The 23186-nt window shown below is 41.9% G+C and overlaps 1 protein-coding gene across 1 annotated transcript in view; it reads left to right on the top strand.

Annotated features, from left to right (window-relative positions):
* ABCC4 (ATP binding cassette subfamily C member 4 (PEL blood group)) overlaps positions 1-23186 on the top strand; it is a 311731-nt gene that overhangs the window by 83951 nt on the left and 204594 nt on the right. Inside the window, exon 9 of the mRNA XM_073664144.1 lies at positions 2372-2479. Within this exon, the coding sequence (XP_073520245.1) occupies positions 2372-2479 (108 nt within the window). The remainder of the gene's footprint in view (positions 1-2371; positions 2480-23186) is intronic.

Raw genomic sequence — 23186 nt, 5'->3', positions numbered from 1 at the left:
TAGATTAATAAGCCTTAGCACTCTACAGAGCACTGTCTGGTCATCTAGATTAATAAACCTTAGCACTCTACAGAGCACTGTCTGGTCATCTAGATTAATAAGCCTTAGCACTCTACAGAGCACTCTCTGGTCATCTAGATTAATAAGCCTTAGCACTCTACAGAGCACTGTCTGGTCATCTAGATTAATAAGCCTTAGCACTCTACAGAGCACTGTCTGGTCATCTAGATTAATAAGCCTTAGCACTCTACAGAGCACTGTCTGGTCATCTAGATTAATAAACCTTAGCATTCTACAGAGCACTGTCTGGTCATCTAGATTAATAAGCCTTCGCACTCTACAGAGCACTATCTGGTCATCTAGATTAATAAGCCTTAGCACTCTACAGAGCACTGTCTGGTCATCTAGATTAATAAGCCTTAGCACTCTACAGAGCACTGTCTGGTCATCTAGATTAATAAGCCTTAGCACTCTACAGAGCACTGTCTGGTCATCTAGATTAATAAGCCTTAGCACTCTACAGAGCACTGTCTGGTCATCTAGATTAATAAGCCTTAGCACTCTACAGAGCACTCTCTGGTCATCTAGATTAATAAACCTTAGCACTCTACAGAGCACTGTCTGGTCATCTAGATTAATAAGCCTTAGCACTCTACAGAGCACTCTCTGGTCATCTAGATTAATAAGCCTTAGCACTCTACAGAGCACTCTCTGGTCATCTAGATTAATAAGCCTTAGCACTCTACAGAGCACTGTCTGGTCATCTAGATTAATAAGCCTTAGCACTCTACAGAGCACTGTCTGGTCATCTAGATTAATAAGCCTTAGCACTCTACAGAGCACTGTCTGGTCATCTAGATTAATAAGCCTTAGCACTCTACAGAGCACTATCTGGTCATCTAGAGTAATAAGCCTTAGCACTCTACAGAGCACTGTCTGGTCATCTAGATTAATAAGCCGTAGCACTCTACAGAACACTGTCTGGTCATCTAGATTAATAAGCCGTAGCACTCTACAGAGCACTGTCTGGTCATCTAGATTAATAAGCCGTAGCACTCTACAGAACACTGTCTGGTCATCTAGATTAATAAGCTTTAGCACTCTACAGAGCACTGTCTGGTCATCTAGATTAATAAGCCGTAGCACTCTACAGAGTACTGTCTGGTCATCTAGATTAATAAACTGTAGCACTCTACAGAACACTGTCTGGTCATCTAGATTAATAAGCCTTAGCACTCTACAGAGCACTGTCTGGTCATCTAGATTAATAAGCCGTAGCACTCTACAGAACACTGTCTGGTCATCTAGATTAATAAGCTTTAGCACTCTACAGAGCACTGTCTGGTCATCTAGATTAATAAACCGTAGCACTCTACAGAGCACTGTCTGGTCATCTAGATTAATAAGCCGTAGCACTCTACAGAGCACTGTCTGGTCATCTAGATTAATAAGCTTTAGCACTCTACAGAGCACTGTCTGGTCATCTAGATTAATAAACCGTAGCACTCTACAGAGCACTGTCTGGTCATCTAGATTAATAAACCGTAGCACTCTACAGAGCACTGTCTGGTCATCTAGATTAATAAGCCGTAGCACTCTACAGAACACTGTCTGGTCATCTAGATTAATAAGCTTTAGCACTCTACAGAGCACTGTACTGTCATCTAAAATAACAGGCCATAGCACAAGGAATACTGTCCTGTATAGAGAGCTTGTATACACGCACATAGAGTCCATCTGCTTCCATACAATATAGCTGTCGGAGCTCTCTTTGCTGCCTTCTTGTCATATAGCACCATGTAATGGGAAGGCACCATATAAATAGTGATTCATGCTTTGATTCAGCATGCCATGATTTACTTAGCATATTTTTATGGATGCCACACATACAACTTTGTGACATCTGTCAACGACAAAGGTGAAACAATCAGTGGAATCTGATGCTTTTGTGTTTCGTATTAAACTTTTGGGTTTAGTACCTAAAGAAGACAATAGAGTACCCCAGGTTTGTTGTTATGTGATATGAAATAAAGCATTGTCATGAAATGCTGCTCTGTTCCCAGGTCACATATAGACAGTTCTGTATACAATATATCCATGTTTTGTTGGCCCTATTAGCCAGTCTAATGGCAGTTGTTTTGCATCAGCTTCTTAAAGGCACAATAATATATCTATGATGACCTTGTAGCACTATGATAAATCTTCTGCCACTACATTACAGTAGTAACACATTAATATAGCTTACCACATAGTATAGGATAAACTCATGGCGCTGTCAAAGCAGCTGCAGATTAAAGTTGAAGTTTTGTTACATTTTGTAAATAACACTAGTTCTTGACATAAAGCAACAATACTTATCTATTTATTTCAGAACTTTTTATTACTTGATGAGATTTCAAAACCAGCAGTAGACCAGCCAGAAGAAAACGAGAAAGATTTGTTGGTCCAAATTCAAGATCTGACTTGTTATTGGGACACGGTAAGAAACTCTATTGGTCACACTAAATAAAAGGTTTCCTAATTCTATGTATTCAATAAGATTAAAGAAGTTTGCCCGAAGGATGGAAAACTTGAACAGAAGGGATATATGAACATCCATAATGCATGAACCAATCTGTCCCGAACAGCAAGTTTTTCTGTCCTGATTCCAAAATCGGATGGATCAACCTTCAGAACAAGAACTTCCCCGTTTTTTTTTCCTAAACCTGTTTTATTGAACTTCTAACTCAAAAGTATACAACAAAATACAGAAAGGTACATTATGGATTCATGGTGTACATCCTTGTGAAGTCAGCATATACGGGACACCTGTATTCAATAGAAAACTGTAAATAAACATAAATAACATCTATACAATTACAAAATCAATATTGTAATATCCATATATCCCCAGCTTGGAAGTCAACTTCTCTACAGCTTCAGGGATCAGAACTTTGGAAACATATCGGTTCAGATCACTCTACTAAGGTCAGAAGGCAGGTGGGACCTGAGGATGTTAGAAGAATAGGAAGTTTTAGGATATGCACTCCACCTCTCCACACTTTAATACATTTTTGAGGACATCCTCTATTTTTGTATATCAAACTTTCATAGGGAATTCAATTGAGAAAAGAAAGGAGTTCTATCCCCCACCCAATTGAGGACTATCACCTTCCTGGCCAGGAAGAGAGTTTCCTTTAGAAAGATACGATTATGATGGCTCCATAAGGACTCTTCTAAGATACCCAATAAACAGACCTCTTGTGAGTGTCGGATGGGTATTCCCAAGATCTCTTCCAGTAATTCCAACACCTCTCCTTTAATTTTACACATTTATGTACATATTTGTTATTTTTTTCTAAAATAGCATCCAAGTCCTTTTGAAACCATCAACAGTTCCCACCATGACGAGCTGTTGAGGTAGACTATTCCACAGATTAATAGTTCTCATGGTAAATAAGCCTTGTCTTCTCCGGAGATTGAAGGTTTTTTTGTTTAGACGGAGGGAGTGCCCCCTTGTCTTTTGAAGGGATTTTATATTTAAGGATTTCATGTTTTACATGAGCCATTTATGTACTGGTCCACGTTACTCTTTCCTTCCCTTATTGGTCTCTCCTCTACATTAAAAAATGTAATTATTTTATTCTTTCCTCATAACTAAGAACCTCCAGTTTTGTTTTGTGGCTTGTTTATGTGTTTTTTTTTTACTTGAGGGCATCATTTCCATGAACTCTGGTTCCGATAACTGGACTCCATATTCCAGATGAGGTAACTTCTGAATAACAAGCATATAATGCTTCTGCTTTGTTCCTGATTTGCCTGTGCAGTTCATGGGCTACAGTTTATGTGCTAAATACTTCACTGATTAATAAATCATTCCCTGCCTTAAGGGAGAATAAGAAAACTTAATTGATTTATTCCATTTAAACAGGCTCGAAAATAGACACAAATTAAATCAGGTTATATAAGAGAGAGAGAGGAAAGTCTTGAAAGATTGCCATTGATCATCTTTTAGTCTACTTGAATATTGCAAAAAAAAGTTTTTTTTTTAATTCACTTTCGTGCCAATTAAGCAAACTTGCGTCCACAGGCCGTTATTTTTCTGTATGGTAAACAGCCATCAAGAGGTTCGGAAGTATAAAAGGATACTTCTACTCACCTCACCACTGATCTCTCCTGCCCCACCGCTCCTCGAGGCCCACATTGCGACGTCTTGACCTTACATGCACTTGCCCAGAACCATCCCAAGCCTCATCAGAGCTAGAAGTCCCAACCTTGTGAGAGGAGGCGTGGGTCTTCAGTACTCGCAGTGGTGAAAAGAAGATGCAACTAGGGCCAGACAGGTGACAGTGAGGAGCAGAGAGGCCGGACAGTTGAGTTGTGAAGTAGTAGAAGTATTTTTTTTTATTTTCTACATCTTAGATTTATTATGCTCTGAGGTCTGGAGAGCTTCCAGAGTATAAAAAGGGGCATTAAATTTACGGAGAATAACTTCTCTGCAAATTTTCCATGAGAATCTGCGCGGACAGGCAAATGTGAACTATGTCTGATCTGCTCATCTCTAGCATCAACCACTAAAGGTTCAAAGTATATATAGAACTAACCATCTTTCCCCAACCTTGTCTCAGAGCTACTCTACTTCTTATCAACAATATATTCCTATCTGTTAACAATCAACTCATCCATTCATAAGCAGCATGTTTCTATGCTCCGATGATAGTAGCTGCAGAACAGAATAAAACTTTTTGCCCAATCATAAGCCGTTAGCAACACACAGGAGAAAAATAACACGACCTGCAATAGCTCAGAACAGGGTACTCCTCTGTGAGATGTAATTACAGTCTGTGCTGTTTTTACTGCAGAATGATTGCAAGTTGCTCTCCTCACAACAGACATAAGTGTGATTATTGACACATTTTGAACTCTCATCTCTGGATAGGCACTGTGGGGAGAGGGCCAGTATAGCAGAGATGACAGTGCTATGAGAGCAGGAGAGCTGCTAGAAGATTTTATAACGTGACAGCTAAACTCAGCTGTGCTGCCCCTACCCCACACTGACTAATGGGACCTTTATCTGAAAGGTGTTGGTCATCTGTGCTCTATTCCCAACACTTTTTAATGATGCAGGATGTGAGACCAGGAGATTAGGGCTGTCTGTCATTACGTCTCGCACAGCTGGAAAACCTGATCTAAGCTATTGTGGGTGTATTCTTTTTCTCCTGTGTGTTGCTGCCTGCTTATGATTGGTCAGTATCATACAGGAAGAAGTACACACCCCGTGAAACCTCTTTGATAACACTTAATTTTTGTTAAATTCAAGTAACTCATTAAGTGCTATGTACTGTGATTGCTAATATCTCTGTAATGGAGAGCCGAAACAAAAAAATGCAAAAAAATAAAAAAATATTCAGCTCTGCAGCCAGGTCCTCTTTAAATCAAGTGTTGTAATTTGTTCACATTTTTTTTTTAAATAACTCTATGAAAAATGAAAAAAAATCTCCCAATTTTCACACAGGCCGCTAGACCTACTACTACTATTAAACTCCTCCTTCCTGTTTGGTACAAGGTCATTAGCAGCAATCGACAAAAACCCTACTGAATTGTATTTAAGCATTTAAGGGGCATGGTCTCCTAAGGGAAAGGTCATTCATTGTGTTGAGAGTGTTAGGGTGACCTGCAACCATCAACTAGTGCGAATGATGAATCCTGTGTTGTGTACTATCTGTAGACATGTAGGCTTTCATTTTGATCCTAAAAATTAAATAATACATATGGCAAAAAATAAAATTGATGTACCACATTTTTCAAATTATAAGACGCACTTTTTACACCCAAAATTTGGATGGGCGGCTGAGGTGGAATGAGGGTCACAGGAGGCAGGGTCACTTCTTCAGCAGGCCGGCGGCAGTGGCAGGAGTGGGGCGATGCTGCGGGCCCTGGGTTGGGAGGGGGGGGGTGTCCCCGCCTCTGCGAGGCTGCATCCCTGGGCTCTCCTAAGATGTCAGCAGTGAGCAGAGTCATCATTCCCAGTGATTTCTCTGTGGTGGGTTTCCGGAAAATGGCCACTGGAGGTGGCGCATGCGCAGAATGAGATCTCGGGAGATGAGATACCTTCTTAGGGTTTGCCTGTTGAAGAGGCTCCAATTGGACTATCATATCCAAGCCCTTCAAGTTTTTCATGTATATACATATTTTTTAAATGTTTTCAATCCTTTTCTGTCTTATGTTGATTTTCTGTTTTGCTAATTGTCCTTAATAAAATGTATTACTCCTTTTTAACGGGTGTGCACACTCTTATTTCCTTACAATCTTTTCTCCTTGCTTCCTGTTACTGGCCTCTGTAAGGGATGTGTAGCACCCCTTTGTATTATATGCTGTACTCACTTTCTCTATTAGTGTTTGGGATATATTAGCGGTAGTCTTTGGGATATATTAGTGGTAGTCTTTGGGATATATTAGCTTTAGTCTTTGGATATATTAGCAGTAGTCTTTGGATATATTAGCGGTAGTCTTTGGGATATATTAGTGGTAGTCTTTGGGATATATTAGTGGTAGTCTTTGGTTATATTAGCGGTAGTCTTTGGGATATATTAGCAGTAGTCTTTGGATTTATTAGCGGTAGTCTTTGGGATATATTAGCGGTAGTCTTTGGGATATATTAGCAGTAGTCTTTGGGATATATTAGCAGTAGTCTTTGGATATATTAGCGGTAGTCTTTGGATTTATTAGTGGTAGTCTTTGGGATATATTAGCGGTAGTCTTTGGATATATTAGCAGTAGTCTTTGGGATATATTAGTGGTAATCTTTGGATATATTAGCGGTAGTCTTTGGATATATTAGCAGTAGTCTTTGGGATATATTAGTGGTAATCTTTGGATATATTAGCGGTAGTCTTTGGATATATTAGCGGTAGTCTTTGGGATATATTAGTGGTAGTCTTTGGATATATTAGCAGTAGTCTTTGGATATATTAGCGGTAGTCTTTGGGATATATTAGCGGTAGTCTTTGTGATATATTAGCGGTAATCTTTGGATATATTAGCAGTAATCTTTGGATGTATTAGCGGTAGTCTTTGAGATATATTAGCGGTAATCTTTGGATATATTAGCAGTAGTCTTTGTGATATATTAGCGGCAATCTTTGGATATATTAGCAGTAGTCTTTGGATATATTAGCGGTAGTCTTTGGGATATATTAGTGGTAATCTTTGGATATATTAGCGGTAGTCTTTGGGATATGTTAGCGGTAATCTTTGGATATATTAGCGGTAGTCTTTGGGATATATTAGCGGTAGTCTTTGGGATATATTAGCGGTAGTCTTTGGGATATATTAGTAGTCTTTGGGATATATTAGCAGTAGTCTTTGGATATATTAGCAGTAGTCTTTGGATATATTAGTGGTAGTCTTTGGGATATATTAGGAGTAGTCTTTAGATATATTAGAGGTAGTCTTGGGATATATTAGCAGTAGTCTCTGGGATATATTAGCAGTAGTCTTTGGGATATATTAGTGGTAGTCTTTGGGATATATTAGCAGTAGTCTTTGGGATATATTAGTGGTAGTCTTTGGGATATATTAGCAGTAGTCTTTGGGATATATTAGTGGTAGTCTTTGGGATATATTAGCGGTAGTCTTTGTATATATTAGCGGTAGTCTTTGGGATATATTAGCAGTAGTCTTTGGGATATATTAGCGGTAATCTTTGGATATATTAGCGGTAGTCTTTGGGCTATATTAGCAGTAGTCTTTGGATATATTAGCGGTAGTCTTTGGGATATATTTGTTAGAACTCTCCTGTTAGTTTTTTTTAGTTTGCTGGTCACATGACCATTTTTGCCTATTTAATCCGGCTCCGCCCTCCTGGTCTTGCTGGACTTCATTGTATTTACTACTCTTGAGCTAGCTTGGTGCTCTGTTGCCGTTCTCTGTTAGTTTTGCTAGGTCTTCTGACCTCTATGCTTTTTGTTGTGTGTTTGTCTTTGACTGCTACAATTTCTGCTAGGAGGTGTCCAACTTATCCCAGTCCCTAGTTCTTGTAGGGATCCCTCCCTCACATCTATAGGTCTTCGTTCAGACTAGCCGAGGACTTTAGCGGGTCTGATCGCAGGATCAGGTTCCCCGTTACATCGTAGGGATCTAGTTTAGTTCTATTGTAGGGACAGTTCTCCTGTCTTTCCTTAGTCCCTGTAGCAGATCATAACAGTAAGTCCAGCCCTAAAAGAAAAAAAAAAATTTTCTCTAAGGAAAGACCTCCAGTTTTCCATCATGGTCTCGCTTCAAGATTTGGCTCAACGCTTGCAGGGACTCTCTCTGGAGGTGGCCAAGCTCCAACAACACGTGAGTAGCTGTTCTGGAGCACATTTTGTGGAACCAAAGGTATGTCTGCCTGATTTATTTTTTGGCGAACAACAAGATTTTTTTTCTTTTAAAAATGCTTGTTTATTGTATTTTCGTTTGAGACCCGGATCCTCTGGTGATGAATCACAGCGCATAGGGTTCATAATGTCACTTTTGCGCAAAGATCCTCAGGGATGGGCCTTCTCTCTCCAACCTAGTGATCCGTGCTTTAGATCAGTGGATAGTTTTTTTTCTGCTTTGGGTTTGTTGTATGATGATCCTGATCGTGTCTCATCTGCTGAGTCTGAATTGAGACGTTTGAGGCAGGGATCAGGTAATATGGAAAAATATTGTTCTCACTTCCGTCGGTGGTCTGCCCAGGTGGGGTGGAACGATTCAGCTTTGAAAAGCTTGTTTCTTGCAGGGCTAGGTGAAAGGGTTAAGGATTTACTGATTGCTTATCCCACACCTGGAAACTTGCAGGAGGCTATGCAATTAGCTATACGGGTGGACAGGAGACTGCGTGCAAGGGTTAATGAGAGCAAATCCTCTGCTATGTCAGCTCCGAGTCTTGAGAGGGTCTGTGCTGACAATGGAGAGCCGATGGAGATTGGGGCGATGCCACCCCGCTCTCAGGAAAAAGATCGCAGGCTTTCTGAAGGCTTGTGCTTCTATTGCGGAAATTCTGGTCATTTTATTAAGAACTGTGTGCTTCGTTTGAAGAAAGAAAAAAAAAAGGTCAGTTATGCCCGTATTGCCTGTTTAAATTCTAAGGGAGTATTCCTATCTGCCACTACTGCTGCTCAGGATGAATTAATTGAATTTCGGGTATTTGTGGATTGTGGTTCTACTCTGAATGTGATTGATGGGGGATTCTTGAAAAAACTTAGATTAGAACCTAAAACTTTGTCATCCCCTATTGCTGTGGTTTCTGTTGATGGCTCTCACTTGAAGAGTGTTACTCATAAGGTCTGTGAATTTCCCCTCACTATTAATGGTATTCACCAAGAAAATTTGGATTTGGTGGTATTGGATAATTTGCCTTCTCCAGTAATATTGGGGTTACCCTGGTTAAAATTGCACAATCCTGTACTGGATTGGTCTACCAATGAAATTAAGTCCTGGAGCCCTAAGTGTTATGACAAGTGTTGTAACGGACGTATTGCTGCGGTGGAAAAAGGGGAATTACCTGTACCTATTCAGGATTTTTGGAGAGTTTTTTCTGAGGAGGAGTCACAAATTTTGCCTCCCCATAGAGACTATGATTGTACCATTGAATTTGTCCCTGGAGCGACTCTTCCTAAAAGTCGTTTATTTAATCTTACTATTCCTGAGAGAAAGGCTTTGGAGGAATACATACAGACAAGCTTGGCCGCCGGTAACATTAGGCCTTCCAAGTCTCCTGTGGCTGTTGGATTTTTTTTTGTAAAAAAAAAAGATGGCGGTTTACGTCCTTGTCTGGACTTTCGTGAGATTAATAAAATTACTGTACGCAATCCTTACCCACTGCCATTGATTCCTGATTTATTTAACCAGTTAGTGGGGGCCAAGTGGTTCTCTAAAATTGATCTCCGGGGGGCATACAATTTGTTGCGCATGAAGGAGGGTGATGAATGGAAGACTGCTTTTAACACTCCTGTGGGTCATTTTGAGAATCTGGTTATGCCTTTTGGTCTTACCAATGCTCCAGCATTTTTTCAGAATCTTATTAATGACATCCTTAGACCTTTAATCGGCAAAAATGTGGTTGTGTATTTGGATGACATTCTGATTTATTCGCCTGATCTGGAGTCTCATTGGCGGAGAGTACGTGAGGTATTACAGTTATTAATGGACAATTCGCTTTTTGCTAAGCTGGAGAAATGTGAGTTCGCTGTACAGAGAATTAGTTTTTTGGGCTACATTATCTCCAGTGAAGGTTTTGAGATGGACCCGGTTAAAGTTCAAGCTGTGCAGGAATGGCCTAGGCCTATTGGTTTGAAATCGATACAGAGGTTTTTGGGTTTTGCCAATTATTACAGAAAATTCATAAAAAATGTTTCTATTATTGTCAAACCGCTGACCGATCTCACCAGGAAAGGTGCTAATGCGGTTCAGTGGACTTCTGAGGCCATTGAAGCTTTTGTGTTTCTAAAGGAGAGGTTCACCTCTGCTCCCATCCTTATGCAGCCTGATGTGACTAAGCCGTTTTTGGTTGAGGTTGATGCTTCTTCGGTGGGGGTCGGTGCGGTGTTGTCTCAGGAAAACAAGGATGGAGTACATCCCTGTGCCTTTTTTTCAAAAAATTTTTCTGAGACTGAACTTAATTACGATATTGGTAATCGGGAATTGCTGGCGATTAAACTCGCATTTGAACACTGGCGTCACCTCTTGGAAGGTGCTGAATTTCCCATTCAGGTTTTCACTGATCATAAAAATCTGATCTATCTTGATGCTGCCAAGCGCTTGAATGCCCGTCAGGCTAGGTGGGCACTTTTTTTCTCGCTGTTTAATTTTTCCGTTACTTACATCCCGGGTACCAAGAATGTTAAAGCGGATGCTTTGTCTCGCAGCTTTTCTCCCATGGTCGGTGTTGAGGAGGAAGAGGAGAGCATTTTACAAGAAGGTGTTGTGATTGCTGCTTTGGACTCCGTTTTGGAGGATGAGATTCTTAAAGCTCAGGAGAATGCCCCATCTAACACTCCCCATGGGAGGTTGTTTGTGCCTAGGACCTTTAGGAGAGATTTGTTTGTTGAGTGTCATGAGTCTCGGTTGGCAGGTCATCCAGGAATTTCTGAGACCAAGAGACTTGTGGGTCGCAGTTTTTGGTGGCCTGGATGGCAGAAGGAAGTCATTAAGTGGGTGCGCCAATGTACTGTGTGTGCTAGATCCAAGTCTTCGCATGCTCCTGCTGCGGGGTTGCTTTGCCCTCTGGAGGTTCCTAGTGCACCTTGGACACATCTGGCTATGGACTTTATTACTGACCTTCCCCCCTCTGAAGGTTTCACGGTCATCTGGGTGGTCGTGGACCGTTTTAGCAAGATGTGTCACTTGGTTCCCTTCATCAAACTGCCTTGCGCTAAGACACTCGCTAAGGCCTTTGTCAAGGAAATTGTCAGACTACATGGTGTTCCTACTGACATTGTTTCTGATAGGGGACCTCAGTTCGTGGCTCGTTTTTGGCGTGCCTTTTGTGACAGGTTGGGAGTTCATTTGTTGTTTTCATCTGGATATCATCCTGAGTCTAATGGCCAGACAGAAAGGAAGAACCAGGATGTTGAGCAGTTCTTGCGTTGTTTTGTGGCAGACAATCAAGAGGGGTGGTCTGAGTTTCTGCCACTTGCTGAATTTGCTCTTAACAACCATACATCCTCTTCTGCTGGGTGTTCGCCTTTTTTTTGTTGTTCTGGGAGACATCCGTCTTTTGGGTCATTCTCCAAATTGGTTTTGGCTGTGCCTGAGGAGGAGAGTTTTTCCGGTGATTTGGAGAGAGTTTGGACGGTTGTGCGTGGTAATCTTCAGGAGGCTAACAAAAAAATCTAAGAGGTACTTTGATAGGAAACGGCAAGAGGTTTTGTTTGCTGTTGGTGACATGGTTTGGTTGTCCTCTAAGAATCTGCGATTGAGGATTCCTTCTAAAAAATTGGGTCCCAAGTTCGTAGGGCCCTTTAAGGTGCTTCAGATAGTTAACCAATCTGCTGTTAGGTTGGAGGTTCCTACGTCCTGGAAGATTAACCCGGTGTTTCATGTTTCTCTGTTGAAAAAAGCTGTGTCTGATGGTGACGCCTCTGCCACTGTTCCTCCGGTGGTGGAGGACGGGGAATATGAAATTTCCCGCATCCTAAATTCTAGACGGTATAGAGGGAGTTTGCAGTATCTCGTCGCTTGGAAGGGTTTCGGACCTGAGGATAACTCATGGGTGAGGGCGGATGATGTTTCTGCTTCCAGACTTGTCAGAGCGTTTCACAGGAGGTTTCCTGGTAAGCCTGGGCCTAGGGGATCCGGAGGATCATCTTAGAAGAGGGGGTACTGTTAGAACTCTCCTGTTAGTTTTTTTTTAGTTTGCTGGTCACATGACCATTTTTGCCTATTTAATCCGGCTCCGCCCTCCTGGTCTTGCTGGACTTCATTGTATTTACTACTCTTGAGCTAGCTTGGTGCTCTGTTGCCTTTCTCTGTTAGTTTTGCTAGGTCTTCTGACCTCTATGCTTTTTGTTGTGTGTTTGTCTTTGACTGCTACTATTTCTGCTAGGAGGTGTCCAACTTATCCCAGTCCCTAGTTCTTGTAGGGATCCCTCCCTCACATCTATAGGTCTTCGTTCAGACTAGCCGAGGACTTTAGCGGGTCTGATCGCAGGATCAGGTTCCCCGTTACATCGTAGGGATCTAGTTTAGTTCTATTGTAGGGACAGTTCTCCTGTCTTTCCTTAGTCCCTGTAGCAGATCATAACAATATTAGCAGTAGTCTTTGGGATATATTAGCGGTAGTCTTTGGGATATATTAGCAGTAGTCTTTGGGATATATTAGCGGTAGTCTTTGGGATATATTAGCAGTAGTCTTTGGATACGTTAGCAGTAGTCTTTGGATATATTAGCGGTAGTCTTTGGGATATATTAGCAATAGTATTTGTGATTAGCCTTTACTTTGCTCCCTCATAGTAAACAGATGTCTCACAGTTCCTTTCCATTAGTATACATTGGATCCATTGCGCACACTTATTAGCTGTCCTCATTGTCACCAGTCACTTCCTTGTCTCACTGACATTGTACAAGTTATTTTTGTTCTTATGCTTCCTGCTTCTCCTGTTATCAGGTTTTCTTAAGGTTACAGCATCTCCATCTTCTGTCCTCTACAAATCTTTATAACTTTGCCACAAAATAGTTGACAGTTCTTCATTGCTGCTACTATCAAAACATTAACACTATGGCGCCCAGTCTACCTGCACATTAACACTATAGCGTCCTGATTACTTCACATTAACACTATAGCGCCCAGTCTACCTGCACATTAACACTATAGCGTCCTAACTACTTCACATTAACACTATAGCGCCCAGTCTACCTGCACATTAACACTATAGCGTCCTGACTACTTCACATTAACACTATAGCGCCCAGTCTACCTGCACATTAACACTATAGCGTCCAGTCTACCTGCACATTAACACTATAGCGCCCAGTCTACCTGCACATTAACACTATAGCGTCCTGACTACTTCACATTAACACTATAGCGTCCAGTCTACCTGCACATTAACACTATAGCGTCCTGACTACTTCACATTAACACTATAGCATCCAGTCTACCTGCACATTAACACTATAGCGCCCAGTCTACCTGCACATTAACACTATAGCGTCCAGTCTACCTGCACATTAACACTATAGCGTCCAGTCTACCTGCACATTAACACTATAGCGTCCTGACTACTTCACATTAACACTATAGCGTCCAGTCTACCTGCACATTAACACTATAGCGCCCAGGCTACCTGCACATTAACACTATAGCGTCCAGTCTACCTGCACATTAACACTATAGCGTCCAGTCTACCTGCACATTAACACTATAGCGTCCAGTCTACCTGCACATTAACACTATAGCGCCCAGTCTACCTGCACATTAACACTATAGCGCCCAGTCTACCTGCACATTAACACTATAGCGCCCAGTCTACCTGCACATTAACACTATAGCGTCCAGTCTACCTGCACATTAACACTATAGCGCCCAGTCTACCTGCACATTAACACTATAGCGCCCAGTCTACCTGCACATTAACACTATAGCGCCCAGTCTACCTGCACATTAACACTATAGCGCCCAGTCTACCTGCACATTAACACTATAGCGCCCAGTCTACCTGCACATTAACACTATAGCGCCCAGTCTACCTGCACATTAACACTATAGCGCCCAGTCTACCTGCACATTAACACTATAGCGCCCAGTCTACCTGCACATTAACACTATAGCGCCCAGTCTACCTGCACATTAACACTATAGCGCCCAGTCTACCTGCACATTAACACTATAGCGCCCAGTCTACCTGCACATTAACACTATAGCGTCCAGTCTACCTGCACATTAACACTATAGCGCCCAGTCTACCTGCACATTAACACTATAGCGTCCTGACTACTTCACATTAACACTATAGCGCCCAGTCTACCTGCACATTAACACTATAGCGTCCTGACTACTTCACATTAACACTATAGCGTCCAGTCTACCTGCACATTAACACTATAGCGCCCAGTCTACCTGCACATTAACACTATAGCGTCCAGTCTACCTGCACATTAACACTATAGCGTCCAGTCTACCTGCACATTAACACTATAGCGCCCAGTCTACCTGCACATTAACACTATAGCGCCCAGTCTACCTGCACATTAACACTATAGCGCCCAGTCTACCTGCACATTAACACTATAGCGCCCAGTCTACCTGCACATTAACACTATAGCGCCCAGTCTACCTGCACATTAACACTATAGCGCCCAGTCTACCTGCACATTAACACTATAGCGCCCAGTCTACCTGCACATTAACACTATAGCGCCCAGTCTACCTGCACATTAACACTATAGCGCCCAGTCTACCTGCACATTAACACTATAGCGCCCAGTCTACCTGCACATTAACACTATAGCGCCCAGTCTACCTGCACATTAACACTATAGCGCCCAGTCTACCTGCACATTAACACTATAGCGCCCAGTCTACCTGCACATTAACACTATAGCGCCCAGTCTACCTGCACATTAACACTATAGCGCCCAGTCTACCTGCACATTAACACTATAGCGCCCAGTCTACCTGCACATTAACACTATAGCGCCCAGTCTACCTGCACATTAACACTATAGCGCCCAGTGTACCTGCACATTAACACTATAGCGCCCAGTCTACCTGCACATTAACACTATAGCGCCCAGTCTACCTGCACATTAACACTATAGCGCCCAGTCTACCTGCACATTAACACTATAGCGTCCAGTCTACCTGCACATTAACACTATAGCGTCCCGACTACTTCACATAAATACTATAGCTTCCAGTCTACCTGCACATTAACATTATAGCGCCCAGTCTACCTGCACATTAACACTATAGCGCCCAGTCTACCTGCACATTAACACTACAGCATCCAGTGTACCTGCACATTAACACTATAACATCCAGTCTACCTGCACATTAACACTATAGCGCCCAGTCTACCTGCACATTAACACTATAGCGTCCAGTCTACCTGCACATTAACACTATAGCGTCCAGTCTACCTGCACATTAACACTATAGCGCCCAGTCTACCTGCACATCACGGCGTGTTGCAATCCTACCTGCACGTTACCAGTATAACATGCTTCCTGCCTGTACATTACTACTATATTAATAAAAAAGGACAATGACAGGATGGGGTTGTTTTAGCTGTTGAAAGAAGCAGTCAACCATCTCCCTTCACATTGCAACATGTGTTTAAAGGCTATATATACCTTAGGATTTAATTTATTTTATTGATCATTTGTTTCCTAATCGCAGACAAACTTACTATATGGTTTATATTAAAAATTTTCTGTGATTTGGCTGTACAGAGTTTCTGTCAGTCCATTATTCATTGTAGAAATGTTGCAAACCTGCCAGATCATCTGCTCTTGACGGTTCTCTGCTTTTCCACTCCCTGGAAGTTGTAAAGGACTTTAACCTACTCGGATCGATGATAACTTGAGATGCGGCGGCGACACTGGAAGTCAATAGGAGAATAGCTATGAACAAAACAACAATGAAGTCACTGGATGAGGTCTTCAAATCAAGGAACATTTCATTGGCGATGAAGATTCAGCTCGTACATAGTTTGGTCTTTTCTGTAGTAACATACAGATGCAAAACCTGGACAATGAAGAAACAATACAGAAGTAGAATCGATGCCTTCAAAATCTGGCGCTGGAGAAGGATATTATCAATATCATAGATGGCAAGAAGAGCAAACAAATCAATTTTGAAACAAATCAAGCCAGACATGTCACTCCAAGCAAGGATCATCAAGCCACGACTTGCATACTTTGGACACATCATATGAAGAGAGCAATCACTGGTGAAGGACATTATGGTCGGAAGAATAGAAGGAATACGGAGAAGAGGAAGACTAGCAACCCAATGGCTTGATACAATCAAGATAACGGCGTAAAAGACCCTGGTGGACCTATCTAGGCTTGCACAAGATTGATTTTCCTAGAGATCGTTCATCCATCAAGTCGCCATGGCTCAAGACCAAGCCGAAGGCCGTAAATGATAATAACTAATTTCTTAGTGTTAGTTCTCATTCAGATGTCAGTGACTTTTCTTGTACATTGAAAATTAACTGATTGTTTTCAGCGTTTGGTCTGCATGTCTGTTTTACTATCAGAGTTTCATCATTTATTTTTTTTTGCCTACGAGAAGTTCTTTTAGGTATTTTACACAGTTCAAGGCCCACTTTCCTGAAAGTGGGCAACCTGTTTAAAGCTAGTAAAGACATTGGCCCCATGGATAAACACAGTGCTCACATCCAGCCAGTATTACTGGGAGAGACACTCCCACCAGGTAAAAATCTGAAACTTAGATCAGACTGTAAATTGCATGTCAAGAAGTCTGAAAATAAATGAAGGAATGAAGATTGCAGCCTGAATGATAACGACAAACAAATATGAAAATCATTTCTATTAGATGTACACTCCCTGACAGACGTTATGTCGCTTATCCATGTTATGTAAATAAAAGCTTATAACCTGACGTTAAATTCACCCATTGGTTTTATAAATTACTCTTTTGAAAGCTGAAACCCTCCCAAATTTGGTTTAGGTTAAGAAAATAAATTGACATCAATGCTGAAATATTGATCATTTAATGAACACAGAATGGTAAGTTTTTGGCAAGACAAAAGTTTTGTCGCTTGGTCATATAATGCACCCAATCCTAGTTTACATCTTCACAGTGCTCAGTAAATGATGGGTTAATTAGTGGGTGTGTATGAAAAGAAACCCAGCACCCCAGACCTTCACTTGAACTGCAACTTGAGCTCTGACAACATGCCAAAAATCCACCCTGCTACCAAAGCCTTGATTATCAAGAGGCAGAAGACCAGATCCACTGCAGAGGTGGCTGGTGTATTTGGTCAGTATTCAGTTAGTATTTTTTCTTAGGAGTGGGAGCTAAAACCGGAGTGAGTGATAAATGCAGAATTGGTGAACTTATTTCTATTATACCTTTTTTCTGAGGGTTTGCTCACACTAGTGAATAAATCGGATGAATGCAGTTTGATAAAAAATAATCGGATTGCACTCTGGCCAATGTTATTCAATGATGCACTGCAAATCTGCGTATTTTTTTTCTCAGCTTTATTTGGAATGAGAGAAAAAATCACAGCATGCTGCAATTTCAGGCTATATTCACACGTATTTGGTTCGTATTTTACACCAGTCTTTGTAAGCCAAAACCAGGTGAGGAACAATCAGAGAAAAGGTATAATAGAAACAAGTCACCAATTCTGCATTTATCACCCACTCCTGGTTTTGGCTTACAAATACTGTGGTAAAAAATTCACCAAATACTGAACGTGTGAGCGTGGCCTCAGTCTGAAATTGGTACAGTGCGGGAAAAAAATTGCATGCCATACGGTCCATGAGTACAGCATGCGATTTTTACGGATACATTGCATTTCTGTAAGATAGGAAACTGTAAATGGTCCAGTAAAAGATTAATAGCTGCTGAGTAAAAAAACATTGCATACGGACAGCACATAAATGACAAGTGAGAAAAAAATCGTCCCACTCTCCTGAATGAGTACAGTGAGTAGATATAGATATCCCAAAACGGTATCATTGAAAAAATATAATTCTTTCCATGAAACAACCCATACTGCTACCCTAACAAAAACTAAATATGGCTTTTGGAATGCTAGGGTGAGGAATATGGTAAAATATTGTAATGTCCTGAAGAAGGTAAAAATATACTGGGTTTCTAAGGGGTTAATAATTTCTTGCATCTTAATGGTTTATAGGTCTCTTGCATAACACTATAATTCCATTTTGAGCCAAGATGTTGAAAACAAAGACCTTGTTAATCTTTATAACAGAGGTTACTATATTCCAGTGTCCTGAGAAGGTTGATCATTTTGAGCTGTTTTCTTCAGTTATGTAGTGAAATGTTTCATCTAGAGGACCTGTTGTCACCAGAGAAAAAGTGGTCCGTTTTTACTCTTATTTTTTTCCCTACTGCTCCCCTTAGTGTTCCAGTTTTGTTTTTTTTTATCTGCCATATGGTTTCAGAGATATGGGCCTTTTTATTTGGAGCTTATTTTGATGGTCTTTACCAAGGCGGCATTGGTCAAACGGTAATAATCTCTGGAGCTGTATGGCGGATTTAAAGCCTCCCATCACCCTCCAAAAAAAACAAAAGACAACAACTGAATACTCAAGCGAGCAGGAAAAAAGAAGAGCAAAAACTGGCTACTTTTGACATGGTGACAGGCCCTTCTTAACTAATTGCAACCCACTGGACATTATTTGTCTTCTTTCATTAACCATGGGACTGCTCGACTCTTTCTGGCAATTCCCATAGGGAATGAATGGAGTGACTATCGATAATATGAAAATAAAAGTGGTCCGATCTGCCGATCCATGCAAGTCCCAGTGGTAAGATCCTCCAGTTGTTCTATAAGTTATCACTTATCCTTCTTTTCACTGAACAGCCACACTATTAGGCTAAGTTTACACGAGCGTATAAAATTATCATCCAATTTCCATCTGACAATTTTTCATCTGTATTGTCATCTGTTACCCAAAAGGACAATTACTGGAGTCCCCAGAATCTATTGATAAAAAAATTGCTTTATTTAGTAGATGATATAATGGTCTACCAGAAGGTAAAAGGTAATGGGGAAAAGTCAATAGCCCGTGACATAGCTAGGCAGATCCACAATGTAATATCGCTATGCAGTGTGCATGGATAGGGAAATTCTATTTCATGTAGTGAATACATATACAGTACAGACCAAAAGTTTGGACACACCTTCTCATTTAAAGATTTTTCTGTATTTTCATGACTATGAAAATTGTACATTCACACTGAAGGCATCAAAACTATGAATTAACACATGTGGAATTATATACTTAACAAAAAAGTGTGAAACAACTGAAAATATGTCTTATATTCTAGGTTCTTCAAAGTAGCCACCTTTTGCTTTGATGACTGCTTTACACACTCTTGGCATTCTCTTGATGAGCTTCCAACAATGGTCTTCCAACAATCTTGAAGGAGTTCCCAGAGATGCTTAGCACTTGTTGGCCCTTTTGCCTTCACTCTGCGGTCCAGCTCACCCCAAACCATCTCGATTGGGTTCAGGTCTGGTGACTGTGGAGGCCAGGTCATCTGGCATAGCACCCCATCACTCTCTTTCTTGGTCAAATAGCCTTTACACAGCCTGGAGGTATGTTTGGGGTCATTGTCCTGTTGAAAAATAAATGATGGTCCAAATAAATGCAAACCGGATGGAATAGCATGCCGCTGCAAGATGCTGTAGTAGCCATGCTGGTTCAGTATGCCTTCAATTTTAAATAAATCCCCAACAGTGTCACTAGCAAAGCACCCCCACACCATCACACCTCCTCCTCCATGCTTCACGGTGGGAACCAGGCATGTAGAGTCCATCCGTTCACCTTTTCTGCGTCGCACAAAGACACGGTGGTTGGAACCAAAGATCTCAAATTTGGACTCCTCAGACCAAAGCACAGATTTCCACTGGTCTAATGTCCATTCCTTGTGTTCTTTAGCCCAAACAAGTCTCTTCTGCTTGTTACCTGTCCTTAGCAGTGGTTTCCTAGCAGCTATTTTACCATGAAGGCCTGCTGCACAAAGTCTCCTCTTAACAGTTGTTGTAGAGATGTGTCTGCTGCTAGAACTCTGTGTGGCATTGACCTGGTCTCTATTCTGAGCTGCTGTTAACCTGCGATTTCTGAGGCTGGTGACTCGGGATAAACTTATCCTCAGAGTTGGCTGATGCTTTAGTCCAGGTCTGGGAGGAGATCCCACAGGAGACCATTCACAATCTCATCAGGAGCATACCCAGGTGTTGTAGGGAGGTCATACAGGCACGTGGAGGCCACGCACAATACTGAGCCTCATTTTGACTTGTTTTAAGGACATTACATCAAAGTTGGATCAGCCTGTACTGTGTTTTTCCACTTTAATTTTGGGGGTGACTCCAAATCCAGGCCTCCATTGATTAATAAATTTGATTTCCATTGATGATTTTTGTGTGATTTTGTTGTCAGCACATTCAACTTTGTACAGAACAAAGTATTCAATGAGAATATTTCATTCATTCAGATCTAGGATGTGTTATTTGAGTGTTCCCTTTATTTTTTTGAGCAGTGTATATTAATTCCCATACAACATAAAGTATTGGATCCTCCACACAGTCTGATGCATTTCAGGCACTGCTTTCTCAAGGGGAAGTACTCTGTATTGGCATCCGTTTTTATATATCAGCAGTTATTAAAATTTACCAGACCAAATACAATTTCTGATGTTAATATTGGCAATATATCTGTAAAAATCAGATGCAATGCGGATAATGCATAAAGGATCCAATTTTTTTTTGCGCGCCCATAAACTTGAATAGGCAAGTCTCATCCGAACTACGCAAGAGACTAATGCATGCTGGGATTTTTTCATGTGGATATTTGGTCCATATGAAAAAAACGGTTTTCTGGACAGCCAAGATGAATAATAGTTGATCTGAGTACTGTCATTTTTTTTCATGGACAGCATTACGGTTGTGTGAACATAGCCTGAGGGTGAAAATAAATCATTAGGGCATGTGTAAGGTGTCATCTTTACAGACAATGCTTGATCATTTCTGTGCTGTAGGGCATGGTCACATATAACTTGTCTCCTGGGAATACTAGGTACAGGTTGAAGTGCAGTGAATTGTGTCACTAAGATTCTGTAATAAAACATTGCAGTGACAGAATGTAGAAACATTTACTACAGCTTTAAAGTCAAAGCAATATTTAGGAGTGCAGAAAATCGCTAACCTCTGATTACCCACATTGTTGTATTTCAGAAGGCCTTTTTCTTTGATTCTAAATTATATAATTAAAAAAGTCCATCTAGCTAGATAAAATATGCATTTATTTACAGTGCCTCCTTTCAGATGACTTTTATTACCTATTAGATGGTGGCCCGATTCTAACGCATCGGGTATTCTAGCATATGTCTCCCGACCCTCCTTTATAATGCCCCATACAGGAAGTCACATCCCCCGTATATAATACCCCATGCAGGATGTCACATCCCCCGCATATAATGCCCCATGCAGGAAGTCACATCCCCCTTATATAATACCCCATGCAGGAAGTCACATCCCCCGTATATAATACCCCATGCAGGAAGTCACATCCCCCGTATATAATGCCCCATGTAGGATGTCACCTCTCCCCCATATAATGCCCCATGTAGGATGTGACCTCTCCCCCCATATAATGCCCCATGCAGGATGTGACCTCTCCCCCCATATAATGTCCCATGCAGGATGTCACCTCTCCCCCATATAATGCCCCATGCAGGATGTGACCTCTCCCCCATATAATGCCCCATGCAGGATGTGACCTCTCCCCCCATATAATGCCCCATGCAGGAAGTCACATCCCCCGTATATAATACCCCATGCAGGAAGTCACATCCCCCTATATAATACCCCATGCAGGAAGTCACATCCCCCATATATAATACCCCATGCAGGAAGTCACATCCCCCGTATATAATGCCCCTTGCAGGAAGTCACATCCCCCGTATATAATACCCCATGCAGGAAGTCACATCCCCCGTATATAATGCCCCATGCAGGATGTCACCTCTCCCCCCATATAATGCCCCATGCAGGATGTGACCTCTCCCCCCATATAATGTCCCATGCAGGATGTCACCTCTCCCCCATATAATGCCCCATGCAGGATGTGACCTCTCCCCACATATAATGCCCCATGCAGGATGTCACCTCTCCCCCCCATATAATGCCCCATGCAGGAAGTCACATCCCCCATATATAATACCCCATGCAGGAAGTCACATCCCCGTATATAATACCCCATGCAGGAAGTCACATCCCCCGTATATAATACCCCATGCAGGAAGTCACATTCCCTGTATATAATGCCCCATGCAGGAAGTCACATCCCCCGTATATAATACCCCATGCAGGAAGTCACATCCCCCGTATATAATACCCCATGCAGGAAGTCACATCCCCCGTATATAATATCCCATGCAGGAAGTCACATCCCCCGTATATAATACCCCATGCAGGAAGTCACATCCCCCGTATATAATGCCCCATGCAGGATGTCACCTCTCCCCCATATAATGCCCCATGCAGGATGTCACCTCTCCCCCCATATAATGCCCCATGCAGGATGTTGCCTCTCCCCCCATATAATGCCCCATGCAGGATGTCACCTCCCCCCCATGTAATGCCCCATGTAGGATGTCACCTCTCCCCCCCCATGTAATGCCCCATGTAGGATGTCACCTCTCCCTCCCATATAATGCCCCATGCAGGAAGTCATTTCCCCTGTATATCCATCCCCCCATAGTGCCCCATGCAGGTCCCCTATGGCCCCATACAAAAAAAAAAATCCAATACTCACCTCCCTTCTCAGCTGCTTCTCTGGACTCCAGGGTAGCCGGCATGTTGACGCTGTGCGCTGTGACCGGTCAGGAGAGAGCGCGGTGTAAAGACGTCACCGCGCCCTCTGACCTGAGACGTCACAGAGCATCAGCGGAAGACACAGGAGCTGCTGCGGAGGCACGGGGAGGGGTAAGTATGACGCCGGTGCCGGGGTCC

This window comes from Phyllobates terribilis, unplaced genomic scaffold (assembly GCF_046119375.1).
Source record: "Phyllobates terribilis strain yellow unplaced genomic scaffold, ASM4611937v1 Scaffold_2__4_contigs__length_985480577, whole genome shotgun sequence".
Taxonomy (NCBI): Eukaryota; Metazoa; Chordata; class Amphibia; order Anura; family Dendrobatidae; genus Phyllobates; species Phyllobates terribilis.
The sequence above is the reverse complement of the archived record's forward strand: the minus strand, read 5'-3'. Positions and strand labels throughout refer to the sequence as shown.